The sequence below is a fragment of the Porites lutea genome, chromosome 14 (assembly GCF_958299795.1).
Source record: "Porites lutea chromosome 14, jaPorLute2.1, whole genome shotgun sequence".
Classification (NCBI taxonomy): domain Eukaryota; kingdom Metazoa; phylum Cnidaria; class Anthozoa; order Scleractinia; family Poritidae; genus Porites; species Porites lutea.
Window position 1 is genome coordinate 6,531,605 of NC_133214.1, and position 16,364 is coordinate 6,547,968.

A 16,364-nucleotide genomic window follows, 5' to 3' on the forward strand; every position below is an offset into this window, starting at 1 on the left:
CCCGTTTTTAATAGAGTTTTCGAAGTTTTCACGATAAACTGAACTCCTCAGGACCCCGTTGAACAGGCTAAACATTTTTATTTTCTCATTGGTTTATTGATTAAGGCTTAGTTCACACACCGGATAGCTTTTTGTGTCAACACTCTCTTCTCCGCAGATGCATCCGCAGATGAGCTTCAAGTTGTGTTTTATGTAGGAATTTCATCAGTATCTATAGAATAAACAAAACATTACATGGTAATTTCTTGGTATCTTCAATCTCAAGTTGTATGAGTTGAGGTTTGGGATGTTTTTCTAAATGTTGGTGAACTGATGGTGATCACATCAGACTCTGGATCAGGAGCCCTCTCTGTTCCATCACTTGATTTTCTTTGACAAGAAGCTATTTTTTACATTGCCCAACCCCCCGCTCTACACACACACAGGTCTTTAAATGTCAACATACTGGTGGGAAATGCTGTGATGGACTAGCATTCCATGCAGGGAGGGGTGGTAGGGTGGCAGGTGAAGTTGTAATATTCACTTCATGGTACTTCATGGTTCTTCCAGCCAAGATAAGCTCTCACTGTGCAGGCCCTCTCACCTCCTTAAGTACCTCTCCCATCCATGGGGGAAGAGGGGTTTGGGGGGGGTGTGGAGTTGTAATCTTCACTTCATGGTGCTTCCAACCAAGATAAGCTATCGCCTTGTATCTGATCAGCTCGAAAATCTTTCTATTAAAATTATCGAAATGTGGCTAAAATGGAAAACTTAAGAAAATGATGCATTTAAGAGATTGAGGCCATAGAGGCCATACGGTCAGGTGACCCTAATGACTAGATTAATTTTTAGAGGGCCCGTAACAATGCAAACAATGCAATTAAGAATGCTAAAAAGTCCTATTATTTGAAATCTTTTACAGCTTGTGACGGTAACTCACGTAAGACCTGGGATATCATTAATGAGGTGACGGGTCGCAAATCTGAAAAAGCGATTATGAATGAACTTGAACTTGAGGGCAAGAAATTAACTGATCCGACTGAAATTGCAGGAGGTTTTAATAAATTCTTTGCCAAAATCGGTTCCAAGCTGTCCAAGAATATTGAAGACATTGATACTTGTTTCAATGAATTTGTCAATCAATCTATCTCAGGCAGCTTTAGTTTTCAATAAATAGGTCCATCTATGGTTTCATCTCACCACAGGTAGCCCCACCTCGAAATATGAGTATTGGCGAACATCGGCTTTGTTGCGCAACATTCGAAATATAAGGATTTGTATGGGGAAAAAACCTATCGTTTCCGTAACCTACAAAAATTAAAGGTTTTCAATAAAAAACAGTGTACCTTACATAAAATGTGTGTTACGTCTCTCCTGTGTGGTCCACGGGCCGATTTATGGCCGTTTTATGGGTTGTACTGTAAATGGTTTTCTCTCTCTTTAAATAAAACCTTGTCCAGGGGAGATAGACTACCACCCAATCCAGGATGGAGAGAGGGGAGCTGGAGTGGTGTTGGAGTGGTAATATTCACTCCATGGTGCTTCATGCTTTACCATTGCTTTGCAGACCCTTTAGCTTGTTTTAGGTGCATCTTTTGGAATGTTTAAAATGAAACACAAACCTTGTTGACTCCCCCCCCCCCCCGCCCCCCCTTAGACTCAAGAAATTAAGTGGGAATTGATGCACATATATATAGTGCTCACCTCTCAGTGCGGTACTCAGTCTAGCGGATGCAGAAAGGTGTTGTGAAGACACTCTTAGCAAAGTACCTCATCTCGGTCAAATTTACAGGAAAGGCAATTATTCTGGGGTTTTTCAACTTGTAACTTGTGTAATTATAGTTTGTATGAATTTAGTAACACTTCATTTAAGTAAATCCTTTAGTAAATTAATGTTCTTCTTCTTTTAGGATTTGTCATCCCTTCCTAGCACAGCCTCTACATCACAGGAAGACCATGAAAGCAATTCAGGATCCACTTCTTCCAGGAAATTGAAAGTCACTCTGTTAAGCAGTGAATGGAGATCAACAAAAGGAGGCTTGTCGACCATCAACCGAGAGCTGGCCATTCAGGTGGCTAAACACCCCAGCGTGGAGGTCAGTGTTTATCTTCCTCAGTGTAGTGAAGAGGATAAACAAGTTGCTAGAGATCACAATGTCTGCCTTATTAAAGCAAGAGAAATGCCAGGTTTAGAACCAAATTTGTGGTTATCTTGTCTGCCAGAAGACCATGCTGTGGACTGTGTGGTAGGGCATGGGGCTGTTCTTGGTCGGCAAGTGCAGTTTATCAAGCGAACTCATCCTCGCTGTAAATGGATTCAAGTCGTTCATACCGCTCCCGAAGAACTTGGAATGTACAAAGAATATGAAGAACACATTTCCAGAGGCGAGGAGAAACACCAGGTTGAGGTTGAACTCTGTAAATTAGCTGATCAAGTTGTAGCAATTGGACCCAAGCTGGCTGAAGTATTCTCAGGTTATCTTCGTCCTTGTGGGAAAGATCAAGATGTTCTCAATTTTACCCCAGGAATATTCTCTGAGTTTGTAGATGTAAACCAAGCCACTGAAGAAAGAAAGGCATTCAATGTTTTGGTCTTTGGACGCGGCGACAATGAAGATTTTCAGCTAAAAGGTTATGACATTGCTGCCCAAGCCATTGCTGAGTTGAAAGACATGACCTACAAACTTGTGTTTGTTGGAGCAACACCGGGAGAAGAAAAGAAAGTAGCAAAAAAGTTTGTGGAGCAACGTATTGATCCTAGTCAACTTAAAGTGCGTCGCTTTAATGAAAGTAGGGAGAAGCTAGCTGGTTTATTTTGTGAAGTAGATCTTGCTATAATGCCATCACGAACTGAGGGATTTGGTCTAGCTGCCCTTGAGGCTTTGTCTGCTGGTCTACCTGTGCTGGTCAGTGGGAACTCTGGTCTTGCGGAAGCGTTAAAGAAGGTTCCACATGGTTCAAGCTGTGTGGTGACGTCAGACGATCCAAAAGACTGGGCCAGTGCAATCAGAGCTGTCCGTCACAAAGAAAGGGAGTTGCGACTTGGAGAGTTTGATGTTGTGCGTGGGGCATATGCAAAAAAGTACAGCTGGAAGGAACAATGTGATAAACTTGTTGAAAGGATGAAAGTGATCTCTTCAGAAGGTCAGTTAAATTAAGTACTACTGTATTGCGTTTTCTATTGCATATATATTAAACTTAAAATGAAATGTACGCAAGCCCGCAAATAAAGCCAGCTCTCCCATCGCTCCCTGCCACTGGCGATGTTTGCGGAAAAGAATGCTGTCTGAAAGGCGGCTGTATTCGCAGACTAAATGTACATGTATACTTAATAGTTATAATTTAAATTGCATTTACAAAGTAAAAACATGCCGTACACTCATTAAACTTGAAAGCATTCTTAATACATGCTTATTTAGAAGCAGACCTTATCACAAAAAACCGCACCTACGTTTTGGCAGAAAAAACTGTTATTAGAACGATAACTAAGCAAGAATATTTCAATAGAGTTTTGCTGGAAGTAAAACGCTGTCTGAAACATTGATCGCAGGTTAAGGTGCACTGTACACGTGCATTCCCCAGTTGAAAACAAAAACAGCTAAGGTGGCAAATCTACTGGCAAAAATAATTAGATCAACACGAAACTGATTTTATTTCAGACTCATCAAAGAGACTTCAGTCTTTAGACAAAGGTAAAAGGCCATTATCCCCAAGTGATACCCCAGCTTCAAAACAACCGAGGCTGTTGAGATATGCAGGTAAACCATAGGTTATATTGTGTTGCTGCGATACCTCATTCATTAGAGCATTCAGTCTATACATGTGGTATAGTGCTGTCTTAGTTTATATCATTTCGTTTGGGTATGAGAGGGTTTGTTCAAGTGTGATACATAAATTCGGGCTTCATTATTCAGTTTGTGGGGCTCTTTTATTACTATAATTCTTTGCTATGTACGGTAGCATAGCTGAGCAGTGTACCATGGATATTAATGATTTTCGGGAGCTTTTATTGCCTACAGAAAGTTTCTAAACGAAAGCTGCTCGAGGGGCCTTAGCTAACTGTAAACCCACCAAGAGCTACAACTAAATAAAAACCAAACAAAACTAAGCGGTCTACTTTTACAGGGCGTCAGACAGACTGGCTGATAAATTTGACCAGACTTTTCGTTCACCCGAAACCATTCAATATTTTCGCCCTGTTCACACAGAACTGACGAACCAGGTTGAATTTTAGCTTTTGTCAGGGGTTTTACCATCTGCTCATGCGTAGAGCAATGCTATAGCAAACCCAAACCCGTTACACTGTCTCCCAAACTGAGTAACCACGCATCCCTGCAGCAGCGCTTTTACCATGTAAAAAAAATTTAGACGGAAAAGGTGTTCACACCGCGCAGGACTGTGCCGGCTAAACAGTTGACCTCGATTTTGACATGGAAGTTTTTGAACGGCTAATGTGTGGTACTGTTTGTCTCAGGACAATATCCTGGACTTTCTTCGTTGTAAACTTTAATAAACTGCAGTAAGCATGTACAATAAGCTGAACTGTCCAGCCGGCCTTCGGAGATTTATAAGCTTTGTTTATGTTCAATTCAAGAGTTCACGTCAAACGATCCTTTGACTATTTTTTTTTAGGTTGCAGTGGGGATGAGCAGGATTTATCTGTAAAAGCCACTTCGGTTTGTTCAGTTTACGAGAAACCTATACTTGTCAATAAACCTCTTCATAAAGGTACGCTTGAATCTTAGAAACATCAGCAATATACTCGCGAGAACAAAATTTTTTTAAATGTATGCATTTATGAAACAATTGTTTCCAACGTATTCTTCGTTTACTCGGACGATCGTGCTCAACCTACTTATTGTGATGTACCGTAATTTGTACAATCAACTCCTGGAAATGTTCCTTTTTACGCTTCCTTCTTCTTCCAATCTTTCCATTGTCTTATCATGTTTATCGTTATCTAGAGATCATAACATGTTATATGATCTCTTGTCTTGATTTACCAATGAAGTGCCAAATCCATTTGAAGTACAATGAATGTCAGGAAAATATTAACAGATTGTTCGGTGTTTTGCTCCCGACAGATACAGAAAACTTAGGTGTTCTGAAAATGCTCAGAGCTGAATATGAGAGACGGGCAAAGTTGAAGCCACTTTCTTGGTTAAACACTATGCAATTACCGCTTAAAAACGTCTACACGAGACTGAAAATTATCTCAAGAAGAAAAGCAGACTTCCAGGTTGAAAATGAAGAGTTGGGCATGTACGACATTTTCCAGACCCTTGGCGAAAGCAAGGATGTCAAAATGACGTTAGCAGAGGGAAGTCCAGGAACCGGTAAAACTACGTTTTGCCTCAAACTTGCTTATGACTGGGCACGTGGAGAAATGCCAACTAATTGTTCCTTTCCTAAATTCGAATTTGTACTGCTCCTTAAATGTCGAGACATAAACGGAGATCTAATGGAAGCTATCAAAGAACAGCTTTTGCCAGAAGATATCAAGGGGGAGACCTGGACAAAGTTGTCTGACTTCATCACGGATATTGACAACCAGGAGAGAATTTTAATTCTTCTGGATGGTCTGGATGAGCTCCCTGAAAAGTCACGACCATGTGTTCGTAAACTCCTCAACAGAAAAATTTTACCATTTTGTTATGTCCTGGCTACATCCCGGCAGGAAACAGGAATTGAAGTTCGTAAAAACTGCGAATTTGATCTTCTTCTGGAGATCAAAGGATTTACAGACGAAGATGCCTTTCAGTATATCAGGAAGCATTTTCAAAACATCGGTCCGGAGCATACTTCAAAAGGAGAAAGTCTGATAGTGGAAATTAAGGAAAACCATTTATTGAATGCACTCCGAAATAATCCGCTAAATGTAATCCTTCTCTGTGTTGTTTATGAGGACTACAAAGGAAAACTACCAACTGCCCAAACTGAACTTTACCAAGTCGTTGTCCAGTGCCTTTTGAGACGTTATTGTGCGAAACACAACCTTGTGGCCCCAGAAGATAACAGCTCCTTAGAGAAGCAATTTGAAGAGAACATTCTTGCCCTTGGAGAGCTAGCTTGGCTTTCTCTACTTAGTGAACGTCACGGGTTTCGTGAAAGTGAATTAGCCGCACTTGAAATCAGATACAAAGGACTGGTAGCTCGTGACATAGGCCTTCTTTACAAGGAAGAAAGTCTGAGGAGGTTAAAGCCTCAACATGAGTACTTTTTTCTTCACAAGACCTTCCAAGAGTACCTGGCTGCCGCCTTTATTGCTCACAAACTGCGAAAACACGAATTAAATGTGTTTGAGCGGTTGAGTTTTTGCGACCTGGTGTTAAAGTATCGAGAAGTGTTTCTTTTTGTCTCAGGTTTACTGGAGAGAGAGGCAAGTATTCTATTTGCGCAGATTGGCGAGGAGCTGAAGAACTGGGGGGATTGGGACTGGGACAGTTGCACACAGTTAGACATAGTGAACAGTAAAGAAGACTGGTATTACGACCGTCAACAGCGAGGTGAAGCGGCGGCAAGTTTCTTCGCAGAAAGCTTCAGTGAAACTGGACGAGGTGAGCAAATGGTAGTCACTCTTTGTTCCTATATACCCTTTCCACAGCATATTGAGGTCAATCTCTCTTTGAAACCAGTCGTTGAGAGAATTAATGAGGCGAGTGGTAATATATTCGAAGTCCTAGAATCCTGTAACAGCTTTCAGAATGTACAAAAGCCTGTTGACGTCACCGTTCACGATTCATTTGCCAATAAATGGGATTATGAGACTTTTGCAAAGTACATACAATCCTGCTCACAGCTTCAGATTCTTACCCTTTATAGCCCTGCGGTGACATCAGCCCTGGCTAAAGTCTTACATAGCGGCCTATCTGGAAACACGACTTTGTCAGAGTTTACACTACAAGTCTCTGGCAGTATCCCCTGTGACGCAGCTGTTGTCATCGGTGAATGGTTAGCTGCTACTAAATCTTTAAAGGAAGTAACGTTTCTTCTTGACGTGGTACAGGATGAGACTTGGGCCAGTGCTATTGAAACTGGATTGTGTGCGGACACCGCTTTTACCTCTGTGGTCCTCGAGGTTCGTGGTCCAATGAGTAACACTGCGATCCGTGCTTTAGGAAAGCTTTCATCAAATGAAGCTATGACCTCATTTTCTCTGAATAATTATGGAGATTTGCAAGATTTGGCAGCTGCTGTTATTAGTAGAGGAATTGCACGGCAAACTGCACTCGAGTCATTTAATCTAAGTGTTAACGGCAACCTTAGTCTCTCTGGTGCGAATGTTCTACAAAGCTGTCTTCTAGAAAATCGCTCCTTAAATAATTTAAAACTGTTTGTCCGTGGAGAGATTCCTGACAACTGGCAATCTGTTTTGGAAAATCTTCGTTTGGTAAAGGAGTCAGTTAACTGTGCTTTTCATCCAGACCCTGGCGGCAGTGTTACATCTAATCAAGTGGCGCATTTTCGTCCTGCTGTGGTCGAGAATGGGTTGGAAACAAAACAGCACCTAACTGTAGTCATTTGGGGAGAGCTGAAGTGTAATGGAGCAGAAACTTTATGTGAGGTCTTGGTGCGTGTCCCCCTGACAAGCCTGACTTTAAAAGTGCACGGAAAATTAAGTGATGGTGTTGGTGATATTATTGCAAGATATGTCAGACAACAAAATACACTATCCTCCCTGGCAATCGATACTTGGAACGAGCCGGACCAAAGGACAGGAACTTTACTTCAGGGCCTATCAAATGACAACGTAACTGTTCAAGTGAAATTGCATGAGGTTAACTTAAATCCCAATGAATCGTTCAGAATTCCTGATCTCTTAATTGATAGTCCGGCATCTTTGACACCAGTTTTCTCAGAAGTCAAGAAAACTAGAAAGGAGAAGATCGCCCTTAGAATCGTTAACGACGGTGAAGTAACTAAAGACTGGCCACATCTTTTAGGTGATGCTTTGGCAGAAAACATGACTCTAACTGCGCTTGATCTTACAGTCAACAACTACATAGAGAACAAAGAGTTGGGGAGAGAACTGGGGATTAGTTTGTTGCGTAGCTGTTCACTGACAGTTTTAAATCTGGCAATCATCAATTACAGTAACATTGAGGATGGCTGGGAATGCACACTGGTCAACAGCTTGGCTAGAATGGCTTCATTAACCACGCTCAGTCTTGCAATCGACGATCGTGGCGGGGAGAGGAAATGTGAAAGTGAAAATGACGATTTGATCGCATTGAAGTCCTTGACTACACTTTCCGTTGTTATGAATGGTAGCAATTTAGATGAATTCTGGAGCAACTTTCTTAGAAAATGTTTAGAAGGAAACGCCTCACTGAAAAAACTCTGTCTTGTAGCTAACAATGTTGAGTCCGATATCGATTTCTTAGAAGATACAATTGGAATGCCAGAGTATTGGGGAGAAGGTCTCGCTGATGGTCTGGCAAGAACGACATCATTAAATGATTTAGCCTTAACAATTAACAACATTACTTCTACTGATTACTACTGGGCAACCAGTGTCTGTAATGGACTGTCTAATAATGAGTCGGTGACTAATCTCGCTGTGACAGTCAGTGATTACCATTCCATGAGCGCTGGGGAGTACGCACTCTTTCTGAAAATGGGTTTAACGGCAAACAAGTCATTAACCACACTCACTCTTACAGTAAATGACTACAGTGAATTTGGATGGTATAAAAGCTGGTCCCGTTGGCCTCCGCTGATGTATTTTCTAGGCTTCAGTTTGGTAGAAATCACATCATTGACTGAACTTAATCTGAACCTCAACATTTGCAGTGAAGTCAGTGAAGACTGGTTAACCGATATTTTCGACACTTTCGTGGAAAGTTCCTCCTTGACAACACTGAGATTGAACGTTAACAACCAATGCAGTACAGGGGAAAGTCGTTTGTATGACTTTAGCAACCTTTTGCTGAAAAGCGAATCGCTATCTTCATTTGAACTCAGCGTAACTTTTTATGGGGAGTAAAGTAAGTAGATCAAAACTGTCATGAATTTTCTGAGGTTTACCGACACATGAAGTAGACTTCTGAGGACAAAGGCACGTGCACAGTTCATTATTTTGTTTAAACGTTTTTGCGTCCCAGTGGATTTATATTGGCATAACAAGAAAATACTGACGTCACAATTGTTTTAGCTCTAAATCCGCGTTTCCTATCTCTAATGCCTAGGCCAAACGTCGAACTTTTGATGAGACTAACCAGACTTGGTGAGTTGAGTTCATTAAAAGTTCGACGTGTGGCTCAGTTAAGTTAGCCTGAATGAGTTTGGATCGTCCAACACGTTCTATTCGTCTGCTTCAAACGGATAAAATTTGTATGATAATGTATAATGTATATTTAGCCTCTTTCGAGAGAAGATTTATTCGTGTCGCTTTGAATGAGCCTGGCGCTGGCAAAGAACAAATTTTTGCCTATCGACAGCTTGAGCTTTCTCCTATTTAGAAATGCTCTGGTTAAGTGAGGCCAAGGTCAATACAATACGGTTTGCCAGTAGTCTAAGAGTTTATTTAATAGTTTTCGATATTTTACAATATCAGCACTTAATTATTTCAATGAAGTTTGTGTTATAATTGCCAATTTGTAAGAAACAAATTATAGTTTAGTTTCTAGTTTTACCCAAAGTGTATTTCACCGTGTAAAACAAAGAGAGGATCCATACTTCATCTTTAACTTAGTTCAGTCAGCGTAAGTCAAGAGCGTTTTTGTTGGGAATCGACTTTATCTCGTCGGTGGATGCAATGAACGTTTCATACAAACAAGCATAAGCGAACAGTTTAAAGGACATTTGACATAAAATGCGCCAAGTTTTGTCATTCAGAATTGTATAGTTACATATAAATAAAATTTCATGTAGTTACGCAGAAACCCTTAGTAGTTTGCTGGTTGAAATTGTTTTATATATTCTCGATAGCGATCTGGAACTATCCTGCAAGTGAAAGTGGATTCCCCTGCTCAACCCGCCTAACCCCAGCTTTAACTTCGATACTAGCTCCCGGGGTACTAACTGTGGTCTCAGAACACCTACCTTAGTAAGGTAGTAGAGGGTTTTTTTTCTCAATGTGGCTTCTTGTAGCAGCTAGCCTCTTACGGGTCGTAAACTTCCTTGAGTGCCTTGAAAGTGTTGACAAACAAATACAGCCGAAATTCGCTAAATACCCAATCATTAGGGCTGTATTGTGTTTATTAATGTATTTTGTTTCCTCGTGATGCGAACTGCATTCCTTCTCTCAAATCTGAGTGAAGTCAGTTGTTGTCTAGGCAGAAGTTTGGTCAAGTTTATATGTTCTTTTTTAAAGATAACTATTGTTTTCTCAGTTGAGAGTCATTTATTAGCAAATCAATGTGGTCAGTGACCCTCACCAAATTTACACCAGCCCTCCCCACCCCATAACGGTACCGTCCATTACAATGATGAACGTACCTTACAAAACTGCCATTGAATGTTTGCAGGATTTTGTCCCTAAAAGTAAAAGAACGTCCATGCCATGATAATATTGTGTTTATCATGAGTGATGAGAGAATGTCTCCAGTGTAATAAGTAGTGAGCCTCCCCACATTTGCAGCTGCTCTCCCTACCCTCTGAGGTAACCCGCTTAGGTGGGGTAACTCGCCTGTCCATATAATCTCTCATTTTAACTTGATCACGTTTACATGATAGGTGGGATGACTCACCATGGCGGGTAGCCCGGTCTGCCAGACCGGGTAACCCTCTCAGCCGGGGTAAAATTTTGCCATGTAAACGTTTCAAGGTGGGGTAACCCGCCTAGCCGGGGTCGGATTGGTGATACATCAAATTCACTTGGGTGGTGGCTTTGCATCATTATTAAAGGTAACAATAGAAAGCCACAGCACTGAAGGTTGCAGTAAGAGCAGCAAGTGAGTGTAGAAGAGCATCAATCGCCAAAACACGTGGTTTGCCAGCATTTTTCTTGTTTATGTGCTTAGCAGCCATTCAATAATCTCTCTCTCTCCTCCGCAGAGGCTCCCCCCGGGTATCCCAATAAAATTAGCAATAATCCAAAAATGGCAAGACATTGCACCCCAGGATAGCGGGGTTGTAAGATTGCATGTAAAGGAGGGTTATTTTTTTACCCTACCTAAGCGGGTTATCTCACGTACCTGGGGTGCCCCACCTCCATGTAAACGGGCCCTAAATTATGAAGAGCCTAAGCAACGATAACGGGGACGCAGCAATAGGTTCGATTGGCAAAACAAAAACTTTGCTCGTACAGCACGCTTTCTGAACATTTCTTTGCCATCGTTGCACGACTACGACGTGAAAATGAAGAATTTCACGTTTTGTGGAGGACATGAACATAAGACAACGACTTCCTTTTTCTTGGTCTGAACTTCGATACAGTCCTTTAGAATTCAACTCCAGAAAAATTCCCTAACATTTGACGAAATAACATCTTTAGTGACGTGTTCGTAGCCGTCGCCGTCGTTGTTACTTAAGCTCCCTATGGAACGTTGGCTACAGAAGTTATGCTGAAAAAAAATCTTTGCATCAGCCCAGAAGCTCGCGTCTATCAGTCAGCGATGCTAAGGCGTTGGCCTTGCATACTACAACTGCTCATTTTCAATCGCGGCGATAGACTAGAACTAGTTTACAATCGATGCACGTGAATCTTATTTTCTCGTACTAGCCTCGACTGCGAGCTAGTTACAGTCTACCATCAAGACTACCAATGCCGTCTATTATAAAGTAAGATGTAAATATATCAATTTCTTTTGTATTTTCTTTATGAATTATCAGTGAGATCGAGAAGAGTAAACGAAACCTCGCTGCTTTTCGATAACAGCATTCACCATTTGCACATCTCCAAAATACACCTCCCCCTTCCCTCCCCCCGCCCCCTCCCAAGGAACAAATGCATAACCTTTGTCGTTGTTTTTTATCTCGGCGTGTTGTAAAGTAGAGGCAACTAAAGAGTCAATGAAAACGAAAACGGAAAGCGGAAATTGTTTCTGTATCCGTGTTGTCTCAAGTATTAAGCAGCTTAGATTAATTGTCATGTCCACAAATTTGGAATATAGAGCAAGAGAAAAGCAGAGAAAAAGAGACAGTAGGTGGCAGGCCAGCGAAGCTCAACGAGAAAAAGGGCGACAGAGATCTAGCGCGAGAGATAAAAAAAGAGGGGAAATTTTTTTTTTGGAAGAAGAACATGAAAAATTTGTAACGGAGGTGACAAATTGAGAAATGCTAGCGGTCACCAATCACTGACCAATCAAATGCAAGGTGAAAATGAGTGGCAGTGAAATAAGGGAACGAGAACACGAACGAAATTTCCTCCATTATAAGTGTAACTAGGAAGTTTCTGGACGTTCCACGTTGTAGTCGTGCAAAACAACGATAAAGAAATGTACAAAAAAAGTGTGCTGCACGTGCAAAGTTGTTTTTTTTGCTAATTAGACCCATTGTTCTTTTTCACCGTTCTCCGGCGTTGCCTTCGCCGCTTAGCATTACACGATTTGTTTGAACGAACTATAAAATATTATCGAGAGCTTCGCTTTTAGCCCTGGCTAAATCTATATATTATACAAAGTTACAAATAAATAATTAAAAATATCACAATAGGGCCATTTATACGAGGAAAAATAAGACGCGTCTTACATAGGACGCGTCTTAAATAAGACGCGAACTTTCCGTATAAACCGGGCACATTTCGTCTAAAATAAGACGCGGCTTAGCTAAGACGCGTCTTATTTTAGGACAGCCCTTAATACCCGTTCTTAGATAAGACGCGTCTTAGCTAAGACGAGAAAAACGTCGTATAAATGACCTTCGCGTCTTACATAAGACGCGAACGAATAGTACGCATGCGTTCCTTTTTGGCGCGTCACGTTGGATTGCCGTTGCTACGGGCAACATTCACACGAAAACGAGTCAAGAACAGAAATAAGTCGCGAACCATTTACAGCTATTTCGAGAAAGGTTGTCGGAGAAAAAAGTGCACGCGACAATCCCGAAAGGTAATATGGGAGTCAATACACTGTTTCTGACACTGTAGCTCTCGAACTTACTTTTGCTGCTTCGCTTTAGCACTCGGAAACATAGTCCATGGCCTCTCGTGCCATTCTTTCAAAATTTCTATGAAGAACAGCGATCTCAAAACCACCCACAATACCTTTCGGGATTGTCGCGTGCACTTTTTCCGACAACCTTTTTCGAAATAGCTGTATACGTGCTATTCTCGTCTGAGATAAGACATGCTCGTATAAATGGTACACTTTGCGTCTTATTTAAGACGCGTCTTATTTTTCCTCGTATAAATGGCCCTAATGTGCACTTCACTTAGGGCTCCTGTTAGGGCCTGTTTACATGGAGGTAAGGAACCCCAGGTAGGTGAGGTAACCCGCTTAAGTGGGGTAACCCGCCTGTCCATATAATCTCTCAGTTTAATTTGATCACGTTTACATGACAGGTGGGGTGACCCGCCAAGGTGGGTAGTCCGGTCTGCCAGACCGGGTAACCCTCTCAGCCGGGGTAAAATTTTGCCATGTAAACGTTTCAAGGTTGGGTAACCCACCAAGCCGGGATAGGTTTCGTGATACATCAAATTCGCGAAAAATCATTTTGGCGGTGGCTTTGCATCATTATTAAAGTTAACAATAGAAAGCCATTGCACTGAAGTTTGCAGCAAGAGCAACAAGGGAGTGTACAAGTGCATTAATCGCCAAAATACGTGGTTTTCCAGCATTGTTTTTATTTACGTGCTTAGCGACCATTCAATAATCTTGAGAAAGTGCAACCCGGGATGGCGGGGTTGTAAGAGTGCATGTAAAGGAGAGTTATGTTTTTACCCCACCTAAGTGGGCTACCTCACCTATCTGGGTCTCCCACCTCCATGCAAACGTAACAGGCCCTTACTGTTTTACAAGATAGGCGAGTGGGAAACTGATGATTGCATCGCTTGATGTTTTTAACATATTCTGGTAAAGAATTCCATAATCGCGCCCCGCTATCGCCAAAGCTACGCTTTAGATAATCGGTGCGTGGCTTGGGCAGAGTTAGCTTGCCACTCGAGTTTCGGAGATCCAGTCTATCCATACTTTTTGTACTGCAACTTAGTTTGGGCCTCTTCTTATGGAACTAACCTTATTTGTCTTGAGATTTTACAGAAAAGAGTGATCAGAACTATAGCTAAAACTCCTTTCGATGCACTTACTGATTCAATCTTTCAAAAACTTGATATCTTAAAATTTCATGATATATAATTAATAAAACTAGGCTTATTCATATCTCCTATCAATTTTCGGTATTTTATCAAGCACCTTAAACACCAACATCATCAACTCTTCCTCCCCTTTTTCCTTAAAAGAGCACTTAAGGCATTTATTTGTAATAATTATTAGTATACTCTAACAAAAATCTTGGAAAAAAGCTGTTTAACATTCAACATTTTTAAACTTGCTTTAATATTGATTGTTATTTTAATTTTCCATCTAAAAATATTTTCTATCCGTCGCCGTAATTTTTATGGCATCTTTGAAAATTATAATTGAGGAGGCCTATATAACTTAAACTTTATAGTTTCCTTTAGGCATCCTTGCCATTTCTTCCTACTTTTTTTGTATCTTTTTGTAATTGTAATCGTGTTATGTGTGGCAAACAAAAAACAAATACAATACAAATATGAACTTCGTACATTGAATAAGGCCTGCAAGTACACTGGGGCTAGTTTATGTAGGGACTTATTTAAACATCATAACTGCCTTCTGTTTTTGTCTTCCTGGTGAGAGTGTATCCCATTTCAGCATACCTAGGAGAACGCTAGAGCTTGTCTCATAATTAGCTTTAGCAATCACCCTGGCTGCACGGTTTTTGTCATTTTTGCAATTTGTCGCTCAATTGGTTGCTTAATCCATCCGACAAGGGACTGCAATGGGGCTGGATAAGGGGGTGATAAATTTGAATAACTGTTGATTGAGAGACAAATATCTGTTCGGATAGGCAAATATTGCCTATAATTTTCCACTACTTCAGGACGGCTAAACATTTCTAGATGACCGTTCCATGCACACAAAATTTTCGAAACTTATCAAATAAATTCCCTGCAATTTTCTGAAGTTTAATTTTTCATATTCACTTACCAGGTTAGGCTATTTTTCCGTGGGATGGCACTCCCACGGTAAAAATCCGGTTCGGTTGTACCCAAAATTGCAAAGCCAGCCAATAGGATTGCCTAAAATCTTTATCGATTATCTCTTCTTCCAAGCCGACCAATCAGATTGTACAAAATCTGTATCGATTTTTAATCGATTTGCTTCCTCTGAAGAACGTTGAAATAAGAACATGAAGAACGTTTCTTGCCAAATTTTCGCGCTTGAGTTTTGCCACTTGTGGTTTAGGATGGCTTGTTAACCAGCGAAATCCTTCGGGATACTGGCAAGTCACGAAAGGCGACCTAAGCCAAATTATTTCTTTCCTTCATGATTCTTTTTTGTTTAGGTCTAGCTTTTTTTCATAAGGTTTTAGTAGCGTCTGGTTGCGGGCCATGATTTCCGATAGAGTTTTCTATTTGGAGTTCGCCAGTTTTTGCCGAGCACAGCTAGAGTTCAGTTTTTTCTTTTCTTATCTAAAACACCTTGACGATGGGAGGTTAAATCGCGTAAATTTCAACTCGCACCCTTGACGATTGGCGTTGAAATCGCGGAAATATTGTCCTCGTCGATCGACGACTCACCTTCGGCATGGATTGGACTTCTGGATGGGACACGGATCAGGATATGAGTAAACTTATTATACCTTGGAATCAGGTATATTCATTGTTACTATGTTAACTTTGAGACCTTGGAAACACACTGCAATTAATTTTTAACCGTATCAAGAGCATCTTGGAATATTAAACTTTCATCTTGGTTTAAAACATTGGAACTTTATCGAACTTTGTAACCCTGGGTTCGACCCTGGATAAAGCAAGCGGATTTTTTGTTTTGTTTCGTTCCATTAACCTAGATAGAACGCCATTATGCTTCCATAGACCAACGCATCCCACGGAAACGACTTTAGGCGTCTTGTTCATAGAAAAAAAGGAAACTTAAATTTTCGGATTCAAAAATGTGATGGAGAGATTAAGGAATCAGAAAAAATCTCACTTTCGTATCATTTTAAATTACATCTAAAATCTTCGGCAAAATACTACTGAATCCAACCTCGTCCCCAGGGCTTTTCCCTTAAAAAATGGGTGGGGCGGCCCACCCATTTTTTAAGGGAAAAACCCTGGAGACGAGGTTGGGCTCCTCCGGGTCACCCACCAATGGTTTCCTCCTAAATACATTGTTTAGATCTCTAAAAAAAAGCATTTTAAGCTGCGCTATAAAAACTACATCTGTTCGGTCAACCTGAGGGAACTGCGAAATTAC

At 41.0% G+C, this 16,364-nt stretch overlaps 2 protein-coding genes across 4 annotated transcripts in view; both read left to right on the plus strand.

Annotated features, from left to right (window-relative positions):
• The window catches only part of LOC140924628 (uncharacterized), a 302,908-nt gene that overhangs the window by 646 nt on the left and 285,898 nt on the right, over window positions 1-16,364 (plus strand). The window lies entirely within an intron of this gene.
• Window positions 1,894-9,863, plus strand: LOC140924639 (uncharacterized). Of its 3 annotated transcripts, none has more exons than XM_073374668.1 (4): window positions 1,894-3,123; window positions 3,639-3,737; window positions 4,612-4,707; window positions 5,064-9,863. In XM_073374668.1, the coding sequence occupies exons 1-4, from the start codon at window positions 2,160-2,162 to the stop codon at window positions 8,963-8,965; spliced, it is 5,061 nt and encodes a 1,686-aa protein (XP_073230769.1). In that variant the 5' UTR covers window positions 1,894-2,159; the 3' UTR covers window positions 8,966-9,863. The 3 variants fall into 3 exon arrangements, with proteins under 3 accessions (XP_073230769.1, XP_073230767.1, XP_073230768.1); XM_073374666.1 differs by having other exon boundaries at window positions 2,015-3,123; window positions 5,070-9,863; XM_073374667.1 differs by lacking the exon at window positions 4,612-4,707 and having other exon boundaries at window positions 2,015-3,123.